Here is a 23414-nt window from a genome sequence, read left to right as displayed (position 1 = left end):
AAGGTTGTCTGCAGTGGGAATGAGCTGCATCTATTTCTTCTGCTGCCCAGCATTCTTTCTGAATCCCAGCAAACACTCCGACTTTATTTACAGTCCTTCTCCATGTTTCCTGGTTACAGCCGCACCTCACATCCCCTAAATACTGTCAGTTATTCTCTTTTATTCCCACCTGCCTGTACAGTGCTTGCCAAAGTATTCGTACCCTTTGAGCATTTTGTCACATTTTTTCATGTTTCTTCAAATGTCCTTGTATTTCATTGGGATTTTATGTGATAGGGTGGCACAAAGTTATGTTTACCTGAGAAGGGAAGGAAAATGATAATAACTGCAGTGCCCATTTGTATTCAGACCATTGAGTCAGTACTTTGTAAAACTGTTGTTGGCTATAATTACATTTGCAAGCCATTTTGGAGTGTGTCTCTACCAGCTTTGCACATCCAAACAATGATGTTTTTTCTCATATATTTACGTTTTCTAAACTAAATTTAATCCTTGACTTTGGGTACGCCACTCTAACAGGCTTTGATCAAAATCAGGGGTGCCCACGTCCAGTTATTGGGAGCAACTCTGCTGCAACTTTTAGATGCATCCCTTCTCCAAAACACCCGAATCAACAAAACAGGGATTCATCTAAAAGTTTTAGCTCCGGAGACCTAATGTTGGGCACCTTAGAACTGTTAGCTCTGGTGGTAGCTAACTGGTTTTGATTGGAAGAATTGTTATAAAATACTGCATTGTATTTCCTGACCCTACTAAAGTAAATCATCCACACAGAATGATGCTGCCAGCACCATGGAAAATTATGTGCTTGGGGTAATGTGCAAGTTTGCAACAAAAAACACCACAGCACATTTTGCGACATATTTGCTGTACTGCCTCTATGGCTTGTACTTAGCTTCAAGCAGGACTTCTTTTGGCTTTCTTTCAGCATTAGCATTCTTCTTGCTACTCTTCTAGATTACTCAACTAATAGTTGTCCTTTGGATAGATTGCCTTCAGCTGAGCAGTGAAACACTAGAGCCCCACCAGAATTGCAATGGGTGACTTGGCTGCTTCTCTGACTAAACATCTCTTAGCCTGCCGGCCATTTTAGGTGAATGTTCATGTCTTGGTAGGTTTGCACTCCTGTCTCGTCAAAGCTTGGGGTCTTGTTTTCTAATATAGCTTTAAACATCTAAACAACTTTATCTTACAAGCTATGTGAAAAACATTGGCTATTGGATGAATCAAAGATGGATAAATACAATTTCAATCATAATTATGCATTACCCTGTAGGCCCTTTAGGTAAAATGGCAATGAAATATATTTTTTAATTAATTTTAAGCACTGTACCCTTTTCACGAATACAGTTTCACAACATCACAATGTCTGCGGAAGCTCACACTTTGGAACAGTGATAAAACACTGGCAGTGTATCGGTGCCCTGAGTGTTGTGAGCTGCAGCCCTTTTATATCCACTTTCCCACTCAGTGCACGTTAAGAAATCTGCAAATTGCCTAAAATTTGTTTTAAAAATTTAATTGGCATCAATGAGCAGCAACACACATATTACAAAACGTACTAGGAAGGGGGCAAACAGAATGTAAATTACTACCGTTATCCCTGGCTATGAATATCATTAGCACCAGCAGAACACGCACCTCTTTCAACTCCTAAGCACATTACCATGTTATTCATCAGTGAGGTGTGAGTTATTGGCTGATAACTGTCTCCGAGGTGGCAGCGAATGGTGTCCCCTAAGATAATCAGCCCGCGACTTAAAAGAATAACGTAATTAAAACCAAGCAAAGTATTAAAAGTGTCAGAGAAATCTGGGTGCGTTTCTTTGGAGGAGGGTGTAGTCCCTGAACGTCACTCCCACGGAGTTGCAGTGACTGCGGACTTCCCCAAAGTTCACTTTTTGGAGTTCAGCTGCAATGCAACTTTAGGTTTTGGCCGCGTAGCGCACAATGATGACAGGGTATCGCCTAGTTTATTTTTAAGCAAAAATGCATATGTTACCACGTTTGTTGAATAAGAAAAATAGGCACCGAGAAATGGACTGGCGGTGGACTGTTTTTACCCTGATCCTAAACTTTCACTTCACCTATGGGTCCCCGTCTTATTATGACTTATTCCACGGGTCTGCGCACGCTGGAACGGTCCAGAGACACAGAAATAGGTGAGTGGCGTGTTTTTCTAGGCTTTTAAGACGAATGTGTTAAGCTACCTAGTCTATTTGAGACATATCATATAATGGAGGTTTAAAGAAAAAAGGCGTTAATTTTCTGCGCAACTCCAAAACAATAAAAGTGTGAAAAGTTTCAAATTTCTGACTGACACCAGGTCTGTGATTTTTTTTCTGCCTCTTACGGTCAAACTGTTGTCTTTCACTGCAGTTTTATCAGGCTGCTTGCTCCTAAATGTGGCTCCACTGTTTCAAAATAGGTGATAAGAGCTAGATAAAAGCAGAATGCCGCAGATTACTCCTGTATCTCATCAGCAAGAGAGTAAACGTTTAGTAATATATTAAGTAGAATAAAGAACACATTCATGATAAATAGCTTAAGGGGAGGGATCTTTCAGTAGAAATACCTTACACATGTGGTACTAATTATGTTGCTTTCTTTTAGCAGTATCTCTAACTTCTGTATCCCTCCATCCACAGGAACTGGTGCGCCTATGTGGTGCAGAGGAACGTGAGTTGCGTGGTGCAGGGGAATGCAGCGAGCTTCCAGGAGCCTGTGGTGGCCCCCTGCCCGGCCTACCAGCCCGATTGCCAGCAACAAGTGACGTGAGCATCCAGGAGCAGAGAAATGGGGGTTGAGAGTGAATGTTGTTTTTTAGATATATAAGGAACATTGGAAGCAAAATGCTTCGTTGAAAATCAGCTAGAGGTAGAAATATTAACATTTGCTGACTAAAAACCAAACAAAAAGCAACAAAGTAAGTTGATAAAACCAAGCATGCATGACATTCCTCCCCCCCAAAAAAGCCCTACTAAGAATGCAAGAAGGCATGTGGGGGATGTAGCTAGCTGCCGTAGATACAGATAAGTGACAAAGTAACAAGTTAAGGTTTCTTAGTGCAAGATTTAAACTAAACTATGTAATTTACTTTGTTGACTGGCATAAGTTGACTGGTGGAACTGCACATCTGTTGAGCTTATCAAACAAACTGCTTTTCAGTCCAGAAACTTTCCTGAAGTTAGTTAAAAATGGTCTAATGGAAAGCATTGTTATGATGACGTGCTGATGGGGGAATGTATGAAAGAGTAGGAGCTTCTTAAAGAGACAGCGGCCCAATTTCAAGGCATCATATTACAAAGTCAAATTTCTTTTAAGCCTAATTTGATGTCTATGGCAAATAAAGGTAACATAGTTGCTTAATTGTGCTATAAAATGGCACAGTGTTCCTGGAAAGCTAAATAATTCCACCCTTTTAAAGGCTAGTGTAAAACGTTTAGGCTATCCTTGATTATGGGTGCCTGTTTACTCTGGGGAACAAAGGATGGTGGAGCAAAACCCCCATGAGCCAGACACTAACAAACCCTGAAAAAAATAAGACCATGAAAAAGAAAGGAAAAAAGTAATAAGAATTTAGTTCTTTAATGTGGACTAAAGCCATTATAACTTAGTTTTAGCAATAACAAATAACTTAACTTTACCCTGTTACTATATGCTATTTCATCCTGACTCAATATCTTTAATAATCTTTTTTTTTTTTTTTTTGTGTACTATAGAAGGGCCGCTTTCATTTTCATTTGTAACAAGGCACCCAGTTTATTCCTATGGTTTGAAATGCAAATCCTAATTCCCAATAAATACATCATAATTTCAGACCAATAATTAATTTAAATCGACAATACTGTGATACTGACTTTTATGTACAAATCAATAAATACCACTGTTCATGGTGTTGGAGATAAAAGAATCTCTACCAGTAAACACAAGCAATACTTGAGATGATTTTCTGGAAGATATTGTTTCACAACTTTATGATATTATGTTTTGTGAATCATTTTCAATTCAAAGGACATGCTGTCTTTGGTTTAGGTTTGTGATCCACTTACACAAAGAGATGCAGCGAGGCCCTGTGATGTGGAAATGTTTCCTGGAAGCTGATCGCTGTTGAGTCACTAGTGTCTGCGCAAAGCAGCAAGAGAGTTTCAATTTATCTTCAGCTAAAATGAGATTTGACTTCACATTGTTGATCAGGAACGAACTATGAATTGACGTTGCTGCACAGGTTTTCATTTTTTTCTGCTACCTAGAGCATTCTTATAAGTAAGTGTTGGGAGGAGATGAAGAATTTTTTCAAACATAATTTTTCCAGATGTTCTTACGTGACATGACCCCAGCCTGCAGAGAAGTGATATCATCCAATATTTTACTTGGGAACATTTATTTGGCCTGGAAAAGGTAGTTTTTCAACAAATACAAAATGGAGGGGACACATGGGGGATAAATGTTTCCAGGAAAATTAATAACAGCAACAGTTTTTATTATTTAAATTGCAAAGTGTCCTTAACATGGGAAGGAGTTCTATTTGTACTCATAAGTCTAAGTTTCCATTTAGAAATATGTCAAGGACTCCCCCTGAATTCAGGATTCTGAATGGAGAAGTTGGACGTCGAGGGCTCCTATAACTCAGTTGCATATAGGATTATAATTATTATAATTCACCTGTTTCACGAGATTCTATAAAAACTTCCATAAACTAGAATGTTTATTTCTAATATAAAATGAGACAAGCAGGTTTCAAAAGACAACAGAATCATGTAAAAATAAATATTAATTTTGAGCTTTGGCTATTTGCGTGTCTTCACTTGTATTTGATTATTTATTTTTTATGCAAAGTTTCAACTCTTTAAGGTTTGAATTCCTCTTTGCCATCTCCTTTATCTTTAGCTCTATCAACTGATTCACAGATAAATTTAAATTCAAATTTGGACTGTGAATATACTGCTTCATACAGCTGATATTGCTTTCAGTCAAAAGAAACATGTTTGTGAAATGTAAAGATTTGTCCAAACAATTTGGGCTTAACTGTATGTGTGTGTCTTTCTTTTTTAAATACATAAAATGGAAAGAAATACATTACTAGCTTGCATTACCACTGGTAGTTAGCACCAAAACAGTTAGTAAAACCCACTGGGAATGGTTTCATTCCCAGTTTCAAACTCCAACAAATCAAATGCACCCAACAATTTTTTTCTGAAGAAAATGCAGATAGTCTCATTTTGATGTTTTGATGACATCTCAAAATGCTAAATATGTTTATGATTTTCCTTTGCATTACAGATACCGAACACGGTTTAGACCCACGTACAACATTGCCTTCAAACCAGTTACTCAGTTAGAGTGGAAATGCTGTCCTGAGTACAGAGGTCCCAACTGTAAGGATTTAAAGCCACCCACAGATCGGCAAACAGTGCAGGGAGCATCGTCTTACCTCCAACCAAATCCTGGATACTCACCCAGACACACACAGAGTAAGACATTTACTTTCTGTTCCACCTTGAAAAAGAAAACTCAAGAAATATCTTCATTTATTTATATTTTTATAGAGAACATAGGCAATGATGCACTTTTTGATTGATTATAATTTTATAACATCTTGGATGATTATAGGGGCTGAGAGGAGGGAGACTCCACATTATGAGACTCAACATGGTGTCACGGATAAGGTGCATTTTCTCGAACGTGAAGTTCAGCGTCTGTCCCAGACGGTCTTGGATCTTCAATCCACTTTAACAGCATTAGCCACCAACCTCCGCACAGACCTTCAGGACGACACCAAAAAGATGCTGGAGACACTCCTGAACAACATGCGTCCTCCAGAAACCAGCAGCAATGTAGAGGAAACTCCAGTGGTGATAGACGGGCATCAGGCGACCAGGGGAGGGATTGCTGGAGATAAAACCCTTGAGAAAATTGAAGCTCGCTTAGATGATATTGACAATGCTCTGCGATATAAGGATGAAGCCTTGGAAGATCTAAAGGGAATCACATTAAGTCATGAGGGGCAGATACGTGTCTTAATGGATGCCTCTCAGTCTCAGACTCCAGCCTTAGCTGATTTTGAAGGCTTACAAACCTATGTTGATGGGAAAATTGAAAAACTGAAGAAGGAGCTGGATGAGAATGTAGATGAACAAATGGTCAAGTTACAGAACCTTTGTGATGACAAGATCTCTGCGGTGCAAAAGACTTGTGAAGATGGGCATGACCAAGTTGGTGTGAAGTTGAGCAAGCTTCTGGAGAGCAAAGAGGCTGACCTGAGAAAAGAGATTCGAACAATACGTTTGAGTATGGCTGCCTCAGATGGACCTGTGCAGACTTCAAGACAGACAGAACCATCTGAAAAGGACTACAGCGACCATAAAGACATATGGCGCGAAATTGATCGCATAGCAGAGGCTCATCGCATCCTTAACGTCCGTTTTGACAACGAACTAGGTCACTTATCGTCCCTTCAGGAAATTGGTGATTTGGGAGTACTAATTCAAGAACTGGAGGCACGTGTGAATATTACTGAACAAAATGCAGAAACTCATTGTTTCTACATTGAAGATAAGCTAACACGGATAATAACAGATGAAGTGGAAGCACTCCGGCAATTGCTGGATCAGCGCCTGATCACAGCTGAGGACCAGTTCACAAACATCCTGGTGGAAATGAGCAACAACTCCTTCCCAAGAGTGTCTGGCGACTCAACGGGTGCCCTCGAGACAGAGGTCAACAATAACAAACTCCTTCTACAGGGTTTGAATCAGAAAGTTAAGGCTGTTGAAGACTTGTGCTCTGCTGGATGTTCAGGCTCTAAAATTACAACGGATCAGGGTAGAATTGCATCCATGCCCGGTCGTGTAGAAAACATTGTGACGGACCTGAATCGTTACAGGAATGACTTGGATGTTCTTCACACAGATGTAAATTCTAACACAGAGAAGCTCAAACAACTGGAGAATCTTTTTAAACATCAGCCAGTTGGAAATGAGAGACAATTAAAGACCACAGAGGATTTCCAAAAGGGACTGATAAATCTCCAGGATAATGTTCTTGCTTTGGCTGGTGCAGTTACTGGGTTAACTGACTCCATGAGTAAATCCAATCAGGAAATCCAACATATAAGCTCAACGTGCTGTAATGCAGAAGTAACTGGCCGTGGACTGCCATTACAGCCCAACTTAGCTTCTGTTGATGGCACCAGCCATCAGATACAAGAGCTGAAGAACAGACTTGATACACTTAACACACAGGTATCTTCTGAACTGAACGATTGTAGGCAAAATACTGATGTTATCTCAGCTATAGGTGGACGTGTAAGCCGGCTCGAAAATATTTGTGGAAGGTTGGATGGAGTTTCTGTTAACATCAGAGAACTGAAAAATGGACTGGAGCAACATGTTGGAGGCCTGCAGAACTGTGTCCAAAGGATGAACGTAACTTGTGGAAATCACGGAGCAGAAATCACCTCGCTGTCGAATTCCTTGCGGAAACTCCAGGCACAGATGTCCATGATAACTAAGCATGTTTTGAAGGATGTTGCTGCTAAAGAGCCAGGTAAGAAGTCTTTTTAATAGCATCAATGGTATTATTTAGGAATTTCTTTAAAGGAATTCTGACAAAAAAGTTCAATATATCAATTTTAGTGCCAATCAAAATTATCTTTATGAAAGTTTAGTAAGGTGGTATGATTTATTGATATTTTGTCAGTGAGCTATGTATAGTTGGTTTATTGGTTGGTATATATTTTGAAACACTATTTAATGTAAATGTATCTATATATATGGGTTAGAGCAGGGGTGTCAAACTCCAGTCCTCAAGGGCTGGAGTCCTACAACTTCTAGATGTGGCTCTGCTGCACCACACCTGAACAGAATAAATAGGTCGTTAGAAAGGCTCAGGAGAACTGATCTACACAAGGAGGAGGTAATTAAGCCATTTCATTCCAGTGTTTTGTACCTATGAAACCTGTGAGTTAGAGGGATTCAAAGACATTGATTCCAAACACACCATCAAAACCAGCTTTGGAATGTATAAAGCAGACTAATAGTACTCTTTATCTAATAGTGGCTCTGACCTTAACACTATTGAACATTTAAGAAGCAGTGTTTTTTAATCTTGGTTCTCAAGGCACACTGCCATGCATGTTTTAGGCATTCCCCTGCTTCAACATGCTTGATTTCAATTGATGGCTGACTAACAGGCGTTTGATGAGTTGCAGTCATCTGAATGGGGTGTGTTGAAGCAGAGAAACATCTAAAACACGCAGGTCAGTGTGCCTTGAGGACCAGGGTTGAAAAGCTCTGCTTTAAAGGTTTGTCCCTGCAAACATACCAACTACTTTAAATAAGCTCTGCCAGGTCTGATAAGAACAGTGGACAAATATGTAGTCAAAACTAGGCCATGTGGTTTCTCTGTAACTTCCCAAGCAACATTTATCCAAGTATTAATGAAGATATGTGTAAATATTTGACTCTATGTAATTTGGACTACTTGTAGTTTTGAGAAATTCCACAATGAATTCAAACTTTGAACTCTTAAGTAAAAGTTTTTTTCAGATAAGTTTTTTTAAAATGCACACTGTTAAGTATGAAGACCAATTTACATTATTTTTATAGTACTAACAGAGAGAAAGACGATTTAACAAGATGCCTCCTGGATATAAAGAGGGACATTTTATGCAAAATACTTACCACAGCTTTAACAATATAATCATTTAGGAACTAAATGATAGTTGTATCTGTGTAAAATGACCTTACTAAAATAGTTAAAATGATCAAATCTATGTATTTATCTACTACTGGCAGTTAAAAATACTACCTGTGGTATGTTTGCCTCATTAGCCAGTTGATGTGATATGATATAATATGATGACAGTAATTGGCTTGAGATTATGGCCCATTTTGTCTCTTGAACAAAAATTGACAGTCAAGTGCACAGTAAACAACCCCATTAGTGCAGTCAAGCCAGAAATGAATATAATAAAATGAACAGTTTTATCTAGAATAGCAGTCTTTTTCAGCTTCCTCTTTTACATCCAACATTTAGATTTAAGTGTGATTAACATCTGTGTAAGCGCAAATCTTTCCTCAAGATAATCCTCCATGTAATGCATTCTGCTTTGCTTAGTTTAAATGCAGCACTGGAGAAGGAAATGATCAGATCTCCTGAATGGCTGCAGGGTATTTCCCATAGTGGGAGGGCATGAGTTCATTGGGCCTCCTGTGTTCGCCTTGACTGTGTCATTCAATATGTCCTGACAGCATAAAGGAGAGGCCAGACTTCCTGTGACTAGTGTTGGGTTGAATTCATTTGTTTTATTATAGAAAAAGAGGTAGATGAATAGAAAGATGTAGTTTTCCCTACTATTGATTTTTCCCCTCCTGCTACAGTCTTAAGTGCATAAGCAGAGTGCTCTATCCTCTCTATCTCTTCAATGGCAGGGTTTCTTTTTTTTCACTATGATGAAGCTTTTTTTTACTCATGCCACAATACTTTAGACCTTAACCTCAGTTCTGATTCTTCCAGTACATACAAACACACACTAAATCTCCCTTTCTTCTCTTTTTCTCCTAACACATTCCCACATACCAACTTCCAGAGATTCTCGTAGGGTGATTTCAGTCTGATGCGTGGAATCTGGTTCGCATTAAGAGCTCTGACTCATTCACTGCTGAAGTTAGTCTTAAGAGAATGAGGAGACGCAGGGCTCCACGCCCAGGACCAGATGCTTCAACTACCCTGAGATGTGATGTCACAACTGGGGCCCCTATCATTGGTGCCTCCCTTTATTACACCATCAGTGAAAACAATAAGTTGATGGTGAGCTGAGGAAAAGAAGTGTGGCAGATGGATGAATGTTTGTAGTGTAAAGGTAGCATTAATGAGGTTTATATTCCTTTCTAGTTTTGCCAGCTACAGATGACTTCTGAAACTGATTTGATTTCATAACCTCTGCAGCTTTCTGAGATATTTGATCCAAACTCCACAATTCATCTGGTTAGCTGTGAGAGGTCAAACGAGAACAGCTGCTTCTAGGTCATATTCTTAAGTAACAGTGGCAAACATATTCACACAGCTTGAACCTTTTTCTTAGTTTCTCTTTAAGGAATACGCTCCTCAAAAATATTTTAGTAGTTCATAATGTTAAGATGGTAGTAAAATGGTACATCTTTTTTCTCTAAAATGGAAAAAGTAAAAGTCTGATAACTGTGGTGGGCATTTATATTCAGATTCCTTTCCTATGATACTCTCAAATAAATCCAATTGCCTTATTAGTGAAAGGCTTTCAGAAGTTTCTTAGAGAACATTACTGAACAGACTGACTCAGAGACCAAGGATCACATCACACATTAAAATAATTTGAAGATTTTTCCCTTCTTTCTGTGCTCAGTGTGATTGGCTAAAACTATGCTTATAGCTGAATGTTTGCATTTGACACAACATAACCTATCTTACACTGCAGTAGTAGACCATCTTAAATTAGCCAAATGATTGGCAAACAGAGGCTCTACTCTGTCTAAATGTAGCAAACCTCTGACCTCTGGATCTCTAGGATAAATTAACAGCAACTTTCTGTCAACTTGTTGCCTGGTAACTGGTTGTGGCCAAGAAACATTTTAGCACACAACTGTGTGTAATACGTTGAAATGACATGGATAAGATATTTTTACCCAATGTTAACAAACCCTACACTATATTTGAATTATTTCAGTGTAAATAAGCTGACTGCAATTTTATTTTTCTATGTATGACATATAAGCTTTATAGCAGAAAAATTATATTTTGTATTGTATATGCAGTGTGACTGGTTACTGGTCAGAGCACTGTCATCAAAATAAAAAGTAAACTATGGAGTTTTAAAAACTATATTTTATCAAATATTGTAACAGATGAGTATATCCAAAAAAGGAACAGTAGGTGTCAGAAGTTACCTAAACTTTCAAAGCTTCTTTAAAGTAATATTTACAACAAATAAACTGTGTCCTGCATCTCAAACAAACATCAAAAAGCAACTGATTGTTATGTTGGTGTCAGAACTTTGTTACAAATGAAACTGGGCTTAAATAATTGCTGCCATATTTGTTCTCATTAATTATGACAAAATTATGGCACTTTCTACTTTGGCAGGTCTGTCTTCCGTTGCCTCAGTTTATGGCAGGAAGAGGGTGTGTTTTTGTTATTTATTTATTTTTTTTATTCTCTTGTTCACACCCCAATTTTTGTAAAGGATAGAACCAGTCACAGTCACAAAACTGTCAAAAGAAATAAGCCTCTATTATTTACTAGTAAGCAACCAACTCTGCCTGTAGCTGGGCGGCAGGATTCACTCCATGGTGTTACACCCAGTGATCCTTTCCATAGCATCAACATTGTTGTTTTGACAACCCAAAATTGGAGCCCAGTAATCTCTCTGAATGTGGCATAGTCTCATGACATAAATTCACTTAATACCACAAAACAACTAAGTGACATATGTCCACCACTAATGCCTGTATGTGCATATTCAACACACACCAAAGTCATATAGGAAACACAGCTTTCAAGTTGTTAAGCAGATAACTCTAAGCTTTCTACCAGAGCACATAGTCAACTTATTTATCAACTAATATCGACTTTTTTACTTCCAGTGCTCATTTGTAAAAAGTAGAACAAAATATATTATATTATGCACAATAAATAAACTTTAACAGGTGATCAGTCTATATTTTGTCTTCAGTAAATGAGACAAGGCTGTTCAAAACATCTAAAATCAGCATGATACATTTGGTCAACAGTTGTAATAATTGGCTGTTCTTTTAAATGCTTTTTGTTTTAACTTTTATGTTAATACTATGTTAGATTGGTGTTTTAATCAAACACTAAAATCATACAGCAGTACTAATATTGTTCTTTGGGAAACATCCTGAACTTTGAAAAAGTGAAAAATATTTTCACCTTCTGAACTTGTTTACCATGCCATGGGCAATTCTGGAGTATCAGGCCACAACATATTAGCTATGTTGATACCTAACCTCTGGCACTATTGCTTAACATACCTAGGAAAATATAACTTAGACAAATCCTTTGAGTGTAATTATCTGTTTCTTGTTCGAAAAACAGTGCAAAGCAACGTGTGGTTCAAAACTCAGTGGTTTCCTCAAGCTTGGAAAAGACAAAGTTTGAACAGAGATAAAATATCCACAAAATCTCCCAGCTCACAGGGTGTGGTGTTGGTTTCCTCTCAGTATTTGAGCTCATATTCTCCACGCGGTCACATGAAGACCTCGAGGAGGTTTAGAACAGTTGAAGCGTTGTAATACATAACTAAAAGATTAACGAGAATAGCCTTGCTCCATCACAGTGTGACTGCTGGATGGAATTCTGTGACTTAAGTTGCAAAATATTGGCACTGCTGCAGCTGCAGCTGTTTAATTCTGCTCTGACAACTTGAGTCTTTTAGTGTTTTCCTGTTCCTTGAGGTTTACCGAAAGGGGCTCTTTCTGTATCTACAGGGCTTTGCAAAAGTGTCCACATCCTTTAAATGGTACAGAATCTTGTTACTTTACAACCACTAAAATCAAGAGGATTGAGATTTTGGGAAATTGGAAGATCGGTACTTGGGATTTTATGTGATAGCCTTACTCACAGTAGAGCCTAATTCTTAATTGTGAACTGAAAGAAAAAATTAGAAGTTATTTAATTTTAAAAAATCTGAAAAAAGAAATCATAGAATGTTATTCTCTGTTTCACTCAATAAGTTGACCTCTTGGGGCGTGCTGTGGTTAGCCTTAGTTTGGAGGCCTTAGTTCTCGACGCGGGTTTGACTCCTGGTCCCAGCGACCTTTGCCACATGTCCTCCCCTCTCTCCTTGCCCCCTTTCCTGTCTGCCTACTGTCGCACAAAATACAGGCCACTAGTGCCGCAAAAACCCTTTGGAGAAAAAAATGGAAAAATAATAATAATAATTTGACCTTTTTTTGTTCTAATTACATCTCATGTTTTTTATCATTATTGTACATCTAGAAATTCTTTGGTCATTCTTTGTAAAATAACAAAATCTCATTTACATTAAATAGGGAGCTTTTGTGAATATTATATCAAAGTACATATCAACTGCATTTTGTTTAGATTTGTTAGAGTTGAACATACCAAATTTCAGAGCTGTAAAAAAAACAGTTAAAATCATTTTCCATCCACTGAACAAATAGCTTCTTGATACTGATGTATCGCATAAAATAAAAGATTTTTTGGTAGTCACAGTCACAGTAAATATTTAAACATTGAACGTATCGGAAATAATCTGAGACATTTCACTGTGCAATTTATTAAAGTATGTTTTATGCATTTTTAGTCATTTTCTTTAGTTTTACAAAGTGACGAATCAACCTTTTTGTACGTGTTTGATCCTCATTCAGCTTCTTTTTTTTTTAAAACATAACTTTTTCTTTGGGTCTCTCTTTACTGTCTCACACAGTCTCTGTCTGAACTCTTTTTCTTTTCAATTTGTCCTTCCAGCAGCACTAGAGGACTTCTTTTTCTCCTCTCCCTCCACTTTATGCTGTAAGAGTATATTGACAGAGGAGGCCATCAGTAACCCCAAAAAGAAAAGCAGGGATAAAATAAAGGCTTTGATTTCATGGATCAATGCTTACCAATTGATCACTCTTGCTTTTTATTGGACAGACAGGCAAAAAGATTATGTGTCTGTTCTGATGAGGAAGTACAAGAAGCGCAAGACATAAAAGGCTCTTTGAAGTCAAAGGGTGTCTGTTGGGAAAGAATGGAAAATTGTATTTGACAACCCCCCTGTGACACACACACACGTACACACATGTCCTGTATATATTTAGGCACCACCAGAATTTTGAGGAGCTCTTTGACAGCAAGTGTTTCCCTGGTGAGGTATCTAAAGCTGGGAGGTGAGGTGTTTCCATTTCTGACCCAGGAGCCCATCTGGAAGTCTTCAGAGGAGAAACACACACACACCATAGGAGACAATGCACAATTAAAGCTTGCCGTCATTAGTGACATTGCTGGAAAACAAGGGGTGGAGGATGAAATCGCGTTCATGTGCACAGCGAGAAATTAGAATAAGAAATAGAAACATACATTCCTGACTGCGAGTGATGCCTCATTGTATTTCTGTAAGCACCACGCCCTGCTCCATGGCCAGACCGTCGAGAGCGTTTTCCATTACGTGATCAGTCTATCTAATGCAATAGTCCTTGTTGCTTTTACGCACTGCTGCACACTCACAAGCTGCCACCTAATTCTGAGGAGGCGCAAGTGACGAAACCATCCATCTCTCCCCCCCTCCCCTGTCTCGCCCCTGAATGTTAACATCTGGTTCTGTGGATGCTTTTCTATGTATTTGAAACTGTTGAGCCTCTCTCTCTGTGTGAGTTTTTTTTCTCTCTTTTTTTCTAACTCTGCGGTTGCCCCCTCTGCAAGAAAAAAACAGACTGAGAGCTCATGGGAAATATGCACTCTGGCAGTCGGTATTCTGAAGGAGGCACGGGGAGGAAATGAGGAAGAGATTTCTGATTATCTCAGAGCAACATGATTGCTGAGCTTAATTTATTTCTGATTATACATGTGGCTTCTGAGTAGTTTGTGGTAACATTTGAAGGAAGAGGGGAGAATTTATTGGCGGTTGATGATTTTTCATTTGGTAATAAAAGAGAACCTGGAAGACTGCAATATAACATAGTTTTAGATACTCCACAATTGATCTCTGGCTGAATTTACAATGAAATTACCTGTTACCATTTGATTTATCTGAACATATCTGAGAGAGGCAGGGGAAAATCTACAGAATTTGATACAAATATTTATTTAGTGAGATGATCCTTTGCCCAGAAGGGTCCAAAATGACAAATATCTAAAATACTATAAAAAAGATTTCTTTATCTAGAGCCTCAATTTAAATCTATAACCACTTAAGTGAAAAGTCTTATGTACATGTGAATCCAGGCCCCTTGAGTCAGCATTTAGTATCACGTTTTACTGCAGCTACAAGTCATGTTTCTACCAGCTTTGCACATATGACTGAGAGCCACTGCTAACATCAGTTTTCAATTGTATCGAGATCTGGGCCTTTCTAGCACATACATATGTTTTGTTCTGAACTATGACATGTTTTTTTTGTCCTGTTAAAAGGTGAACTTGTGCCCAAGTCTCAACTACTTGGGATCTAACAGATTTTCTATCAGAATTAGCCTGTTTAGCACTATCCATCGTCCCATGACCTCAAACGAACCCCACACTTACTCCAGTTCCACTGTATTATTCTATAATCATGTTGTGTTACAATGGAAATACTACATTCTCTGTTATGTGTAATGATAGCTTTCAAAAATACAAAAAAATGTACGTTTCACGCTGGTTTTGTCTTCTCTAACTGGAGTGTATTTTCTGGGTGTTTGCTATATTTCCTACATAACATTTGGCTAACTTTACATGGGACTTGTACATTTTTTGCCAAAGGTGTCATTTATACCAAACTTATAAATATCAAAGTTGAATTTGAGTGCATAACTCACAGCTCTCATGAGCGGTGGCTCTAAGCAGTTCCTCCAAAGCTACCACTGGAAAAATGATTCCCAGGGCCTTTCTTTTGGGGCATTGAAGAAAAGTGGGCTAAACATGATTCCAGAGCACACATTTTCAAATTTTAATTCTAAAAAACAATTAATATTTGAAGACCACATATAAATTTACTTCCCTTTCATAATCATACATTGCTTTGTGTCGGTCTATCTAAAAGAAAATAAAAAATCATATTAAACACACAATTTTGTGGTTGCAATATGACAATTTGTGAAACAGTGACAGCGGTACTTTTGCAAAGCACTCAAACGTAATCTGCTATTATAAATAATTGGCTGTTTTGGCTGTTTTTTTACTAAATTTATTTGAGCTTGACTGCAGTCAATGATCAACTACAGTAAAACTGAGCAGGAGAAGTTTCTAAAGCCCCAAACAGCACATTTGGGTCTGTTTGTACAGAACACGTTCCAGACAAAGCAAAGACACACTCTGTGAAATTCAAAACTGATTTAAAACTAATCTCAAGCCAGATGGTTGGTTGCACAGAACCACCTGGGAACTATTTGGAGAAGGCCCTCTGTGTTCGGCAAATACAGTGTAGCAATGCAAGGTTTCATTGATTTGGAGCCTGGATGGTGGAGACTGTTTCTAAATTTAAAATTCTTGCCCAGACCAAATGATAGAAAAGCTTCCATCTATAATGATAATTATGCAAAAACATGCTTTTATTTCCGGTATAAGGCATTCATTAAGAATATTACAGTGTTTAAAGGCAACTGTTGTTGACTGTTGTTACACATAAATCCCACTAACTGTTGTAAAACAGCTTTCTATAGTCATGAATGCTTTGTCCATAACTTTTGTGATTGTATATTTCTTTAACAAATTCTACATAAGTATTTGTTCAAATCATTGATTCAATTCATGTAAAAAATTAAAATAAAAAACACACAAAAGAAATCAGCAGTAGGTAATATTACTAATTAACAACTGGTAGTTAAACATTTCTCAACATTTTGATTAACAAAACGTTTACCATAATGCTTTGGTTACATTTATTTCGTAGGAATTGTTAACAGTGCCAAGGATTGTAATACAAGTCATTATATAAAATATTATAATTTTATCATTTCTTTCCATTTTTTTCCCACTCATTACATGTATTAAGTGTTTGCATTTGTCTAAAATCATTGCAAGGTGACAGTATGCTACTACAATGAAAGATTAACTTATTTGAATGAAGTTTATATATGTTTATCATGGGTTTATCATAAGTGTGCCAGCAGATGCTTTGGATGCAGTAGGTTTTAGGAGTTGGTGTTAGCTGTGAATGTCAACATCTTGACACCTTAACATGTTGCTTGATCCAGAGCGGTGGGGCACGCTGACCTGCTGGAAAGCACAGATTGAGACAATTTGCATGAGCAATTTGACAGGAGGGTAAAAAAAAGAACACCTAAGTCCTTTAGGTATTTCGTTCCGTTATTGGCAGCTTTAAAGAGGTCACATTATACTTTTTGTGGATTTAACCTTAAGTTTAAATCTACTTTTGTGGTGCATGTCAAGATTTTTTAAAAGTATTCTTGAAAGAAGAGTGGGCCGATATTTATCTGCAGAGATGTAAAAGGCTCATTCCCACTAATGGCAACTTCCTCATGGCAGCTGCTACTGGCAAGGGTGTCGCAAGTTATTATAATAGGCAAATTACATTTTGATTTCAGGCTCCATTAGTTGGAGAGCTTCTTTCCAAGTAAATTAATTAATCCTTTAAAGTGTTTGCTGTTTGTTTTTTGTGACGTTATCGCTGTCTGATGATAAAAATTCTGTGATGGGCAGACATTTGACCGAAGTATTTAGTACTGAAGTATGTGCTCGTTTAGCCATAAGATTTGCTAGTTTTTCTTTGTCTTGTTATCAACACAAATGAATTACTTGCGTGGGCTGACTATCAGATGGTTTCTGTGTGTCAGCAGACTGCTGATTACCAGAAGCATGTGGTTCGATGTAGAAGTGGCCTTTGTGACTCCAGCTATGCAATAATATTTTCTCCATGCTGAAGCCTTTGTTATATTCCATGTAAGAAACAGTAGAGCTTGGCCAATGTGTGATATTTTAATATTTCTAGCTTACTGAATGCCATTACTTTATCTATTTTCAATATAATCAACGTCACTCCCTAGTTCTCTGCAAAAAGCACCAAACAGAACAATTTATTGTAACTGCATTGAGAGAAAAGTTTCACTGACCTCTAGCTGTTAGAAACAGCTGGATCAGTAAAGATATATTCAGAATATTTGTTTTCAGGACACTCACTGCTTGCTTTCACTTCAGACGACACTATTGTGAAGTTCTATTCCTTCAGGAGATCTAGGAGGCAGTGATGTCTCCTTCTTCACAGAAATCTCCTTGCTTAGAACCCTTTTCAGTGCCTGCTTTCATGAAGGGTAATGTGACTGAGAGGTGCAGTGATAGCTAAAACTCAGTATGTCAACTAAATACAAACTTTTCATTTGAAGATTCATAGGACAGGGGACATGTCCAGGGAGGTTCTGAAGGATTCCTATTTTATACCTCTGCCTTTGAATTGGTTTGTATGGAAATGCTTTCTGTTCTGTGTGCAAGTGAACTTTACATTTTCTGCTCTTTTGTTCTCCAAGGAATGACACTGAGACCAGATCGCCCCTCTTCTTTGCCTGATACATCTCAGAGCAGAGCCCGAATCAAACAAATCCACATCCCTGTCATCGTTCCTCCACTGTCCTCGGGCTCCAGCCAGCCTACACAGGGCAACAAACACACAATCAGGATCAGTAAACCAAACCAGCCATTGAATCCCCAGCATCCCCGTTTGCCAACGCTGCCTCTGGTTCCTGTAAGGCCTGTGGTGGAAACAGGAGAGGCCGGACCTCCGGGATACATTCGACGACTCAATGTGCGCAGAGGAGCCGAGGACTCATCAAGCAAACCTGTCCAAGGGTTTGCTGGAGCACCAGGTGAGCTTTGCTGGGGTTAAAGTTAGGCCTATTGTGACATTACTGTCTTGTTTATTTTTTTTAATGATCACCTGACCATCTCAGGCTGAAGCTTAGATGGTTTGAACACAATCCATCAGTGCCACAATTTGGTCAAATAAATATCAGGTGAATTGTTAGGAATATATTTTGCACAACCCAGATGTTTTGAGTCACATTAAGCAGTCAGCACACTGAGATGAATGGATCTTAGTTTGTGTAGACAGAAGGTCTGCATTAAGTTGCATGAGGCAGTAGGTTTGAGCTCTGTAGATCTGCAAAAATGATGTCTCAAAGTTTTCTTCACAACCTTTTGCAACTAATCACCTCATGATCCTGCAATGAATACAAGTGAAAATTTTTCTTTTTAGGTTAGAATGAGTCGTATTCACAAAGTTGCAACCAACCTCATACGCCTTAACAACCACCAAACTCACCCGTAATAAAATAAGATGCTAAATGCCCACTTCTGGAGTCACTGATTAGTGCTTTCTGCTTGGCTCATGTCATTGCATGGGAAAAGGTGAGTTGAACAATCTGTTTTACTTTCTGGATTATTTTATTTACTGTATTTCACACAGTAAATACAGCTTACTGTGTGAAAATACAGTAATCTGTATTTTCACAAGTCAGTAGAAATCTAAATATTGGCATAAACATATTCCATTTTTCTAAAGAAAACTTCATCACACCATTTCACTAATTGTCAACTATTGATACTTTTTGTTTGACTTCATAGAGAGTGGTGACTAATCTTAAATGTTCTGTTTGATCCTCTTTATTAGTACATCTGGTAATATGAATGCTTGTATTACATGTAGGGTAAAGAAGGTATATGTAAAAGAACAGGCAAGTTTTTTTTAGATTATAGTTTTTTTAAGCCTTAGGTAGAAAAAAGATAGGAAAAAAAATCTAAATCTAGCATAAGTGTACATGATTAAACACCTACCAAAAAATAAGTAAAAGCCTCTGTTTTAATTTGAATTTGATCTTCTACTCCATCCACAGGCTTTACTCCTGAGTTCAGAGTTACATGGGGTCTGTTTATTTCCTCTGAGCCTGACATGCATAACACATAACAAGGCTTTAACTGTATAAATTTGCATTAGATGTTTTGTCATCCCCATTAATTGTTCTTACAGCTTGCCCAGGGCATGTCAGTGCAGGCCAAATCCAATAAAATAGCAGACAACAAAAGGAAACAGACTTAGCTCTGGAGTTAATTAATGCATTGCAAATGCATTGCATGTACGAAGTTTAAATAACAAAAAAAAAGAAAAACAAGACAAAGGCTCTGTTCTCACCTTTATCTTGTTTGGCAATAAAGAGTAGAGAACAGCCTACATCAGTTAAAATCGTACCTTATCGTGTGGGAGATTGAGCCATGTACTGCCAGTGAGCTTCAAAATTTTAACCCAAGAGACAAAACTTATTTTCAGAAATGACATTTCTTGTGTTTTACTTGTAGTTTATTTGGGGGTGGGGATTGTTCTTCTAGATTCCACAGAGTTAATCTTCAACATAGTTATAATAATAAAACATCTTTATTAATATTTTAGATAAAACTCACCAGGATTAGAAACTCAGAAAACTTAAGAATTTTATTTTTAGACATTACATATATGTTTTAATTTTAATTAACATTCTTTCCTAACTTCAGCCCACAGATTAGAAAACATGGAAAACTGCTAAAAAATGATTATCAAAAGTCTGAAACAAAATATGAACCAGGTATGGATATTTTGCAAGTGTTGTGAATGTTGTGTTACTTTTTCTACCATCTCTGGTATGATATTTAGACATAAAACCAAACTACTTCTGGCAGAAGCACCCTAAGTCATCTCTGTCTTCAGTTGATGATAAAACATAATGTGTTTGTCATCTGTCTCTTCCAGGCTATCCTCCTCTGCAGTCTATGCCTTCCAAGCCTAAGCCAACCAGCCAAGGAGGTATGGTAGCTGTTACAGTGCATGCATCTGCAGATTTTCTTTTACATCAGAGCAAAAAAAAAAAAAGCTGGAACAAAGCTGTGAATAATTTGTAGCCTGGAAGTGCGAGGGAGTGGGAACTGGATGTGTTTTTCTCAAGAAGGTGTGGGCAGATTGTGAAGGATTTTAAGTTGTCTGCAGGCACTCGGTACAAAGTTTTAAACTGGCTCTGACAACTGATTTTATTGAAATTATTATTGCAGATCATTCTCAGCTTGTTTTGCAATTGAACTTTGCACTGACGTTGAAGAGAGAAGAAATATAAATAAAAGATGAATGAAAATAAAGTTGCCCGTTTTCAAGTTTTCAGCACTTAAGATAACATTTTGACCACAATGTTTTACTTCGTAGCTACAGTAACACCAAAAGCACCTTTGAGCCAGTTGAATCCACATATATCAGAATCGCCAGGTAATCTTTCCTCAAACTACCTTTCTATTTACAAAAAAAAAATTGTTGCATTTGTTTTCAGAGTTTAATATCAATCCCTTATACTGGGACTTGTTATACGTTTATGATCAGGTTTATGTAGCAATATGTAAGCCTGTGTCCCTCTTCCTGATCTAGATTCAGTGAACAGCAATGTCTCTGCAGACCTGTTCTCCTTCTCCGCCGGCCTCACACAGAGCCCAACCTTCTTTGGAAATGTTGCCATCATTCGCTTTAACAAGGTGCTAGTCAACGATGGAGGACACTACAACCCCCTAACAGGTACAAACCCATGTTCACTTTCACCTCAGGATTTTTGGTTGTACATGAATCAAATATTAAATTCTTGTAAAAATGTCAGAAGGAAAAACTATCACATCTTCAACGTCTCGGAGAAGTCTTGATGCCTCTTGAACATTTTCTAACTTTGTCATGTTACAACAATTTCAAAGATTTTTTATTTAACAGCATCGGCACAAAGACATCTTAAAAAGTAAAATACGATGCTCAGGCCAAAATAAATTCAGGAACAGAGGACCTAACTCATTGGTCCCTACCGGTTACGACAGGGTTGCAAGCTTTTGCTAACATTTTGGAACTCCTGACAACCACAGTGAGAGCCATTATCCCCAAACTGAGGTGAACCTTCTCAGAAATGTCCATCCTACCCAAGTTACTCCAAGAACAAATCAATGACTCATCCATCGGCTCAAAAGAAACCCCAGAACAACAGAGACAATAACCATTTATGTATTCTGTTCTAATCCCAGCTAACCCAAAACAGGAACAATTTATCCTGTTTTAGTGTCAAACAATAAGACAGAAGGTTAGCTTGTCTTTTTTTTCACAGCGAATGTATAAAGTGTTGAGGTGTGCCGGTCTTTATACAGGATCCATCTACAAGACATAACAGCATAATGATGATTGTTCAGTGAGTATAACAACATCACTCTAATATCGCATCTTTTTTCCTGTCTACAGGAGTTTTTACTGTTCCGCACAAGGGCCGATACTTGATTTCAGGCTTGCTGACTGCAAAGCAGGGTGACTGGATAGATGCCGTGCTCTCTGTTTCAAACCGCAGCGTACACAGACTCAGGAGCTCAACCAGGGCCTCAGACAGTGCTGACTGCCCCTGCGGAGGAACTGTGTCCTTCAGTCTGATTCTACCACTGAGGAAAGGAGACCGTGTCAGTCTGGTGAGGACCGGAGGCCAGCTGGCATCGACTAACTCCGGGGAGGTTCTTTCCACCTACAGTGCCATCTACTTGTACTCGCGGGTGGCCAAAAGTTAGCCAGAACGCAACTGAGACGCTCATTATCAGACGCCCGGACTGGACGGAATGATAAAACCTTATTTTACACTGACTTGCTTGGATGCTGCAGATTAATATGCTGTATCGTTGTGTGAACACTCCCAGCACTATGTTCATTTAAGAAGCCGTTACATTGCAAGCCACTAGTAAAGACACCTGAACTCAAGAGGCAGGGTTTGTATCTAATATATTGTTACGAGGAAATTTTGTATCTATTGTGAATTGTTGTTTACCAATAAAATGCTTAAAAACTTGACTTTTCTGTAAGAACAAAAATTTCTCAAAAGTATTGTTAGCTAACAATATTTGAGGCTCTTTGATACGGGCAGCTGTCCAGGGGAGCATGAAAAAGAAGAGCAGAAATATAACTTGTTCTGTTACAATTTCATCCCACCCCACTATCTGCAAAGAATTTTAATTGGTTGGGAGGGAAACTGAAGGAGCTCATTCATGCAAGAGCTCTCATTGATCAACAATGACTTGAAAATATACAAGGCACAAGTATAAACACCTGTGTTTTGCAAAAGTGTTTATACCAATTTTCTTTTTCACTTTTTTGTTTCAGAGTTCTTAATTGTATAGCATTGCGATTTAAAATGACAGATTGAAACAAAGTTGTGCATATTTATGAAGTGCAAGGAAAATCATACATATTTAAATTTTTAGGAAATTACAGATCTGAAAATTGGTAAGCATAATTTTCTTCCTACATAAAATTAGTGGAATCTGTTGTCAGCTGTTTAATTTCAAGGGTCAGGCAAAGGAAACGATCCAAGAAGCAGCAGAGGCCTGTGAAAACAATGGAGGAGCTGCACCAATCCACAGCTGAGGGGGGAGGATGTGTTGACACGGCAACTATTAGCAGGGCACTCCATACAAGATAGGCAGAAGAAATCCAATTTAAATAACAGCAGCAAACATGTGCTCTCTTCGGATAAAACCAAACCTAGTTTTGATCCATGTGTGGCAAAGTCATCCAGGACATCATTTTCACTGTTAAACATGGTGGTGGCAACAACGTCTTGTGGGACTACTTTTCTTGTGCAGGGACATAGATGTTGGTCTGAGCTGAGGAATTACTCTCTACTACAAAAGATTAGGAGTGAATACTTTTGGTGGGTGTTCCAACACAAAAATAAGAGCTTCCT

At 38.1% G+C, this 23414-nt stretch overlaps 1 protein-coding gene across 1 annotated transcript; it reads left to right on the top strand.

Annotated features, from left to right (window-relative positions):
• The first annotated feature begins 1882 nt into the window (after positions 1 to 1882).
• Positions 1883 to 22522, top strand: emilin2a (elastin microfibril interfacer 2a). The gene is made up of 9 exons (XM_044134567.1): positions 1883 to 2162; positions 2649 to 2774; positions 5284 to 5474; positions 5614 to 7548; positions 18180 to 18515; positions 20429 to 20482; positions 20873 to 20932; positions 21089 to 21232; positions 21932 to 22522. Exons 1-9 carry the CDS (start codon positions 1990 to 1992, stop codon positions 22243 to 22245), a joined length of 3333 nt encoding a protein of 1110 aa, XP_043990502.1. The 5' UTR covers positions 1883 to 1989; the 3' UTR covers positions 22246 to 22522.
• Positions 22523 to 23414: the final 892 nt, after the last annotated feature.

This window comes from Gambusia affinis, linkage group LG12, assembly GCF_019740435.1.
Source record: "Gambusia affinis linkage group LG12, SWU_Gaff_1.0, whole genome shotgun sequence".
NCBI classification, from domain to species: Eukaryota; Metazoa; Chordata; class Actinopteri; order Cyprinodontiformes; family Poeciliidae; genus Gambusia; species Gambusia affinis.
Note: the sequence above shows the minus strand (reverse complement) of the source record. Positions and strands in the feature narration are given on the sequence as shown.

Excerpts from the sequence above, each read along its gene's own strand:
- emilin2a (XM_044134567.1), top strand. The coding sequence starts at position 1,990 with ATGCATATGTTACCACGTTTGTTGAATAAGAAAAATAGGCACCGAGAA. Across the intron at positions 2,775-5,283 it reads GATTGCCAGCAACAAGTGAC|ATACCGAACACGGTTTAGAC; the intron begins GTGAGCATCCAG and ends TTTGCATTACAG. Across the intron at positions 20,933-21,088 it reads ACATATATCAGAATCGCCAG|ATTCAGTGAACAGCAATGTC; the intron begins GTAATCTTTCCT and ends TTCCTGATCTAG.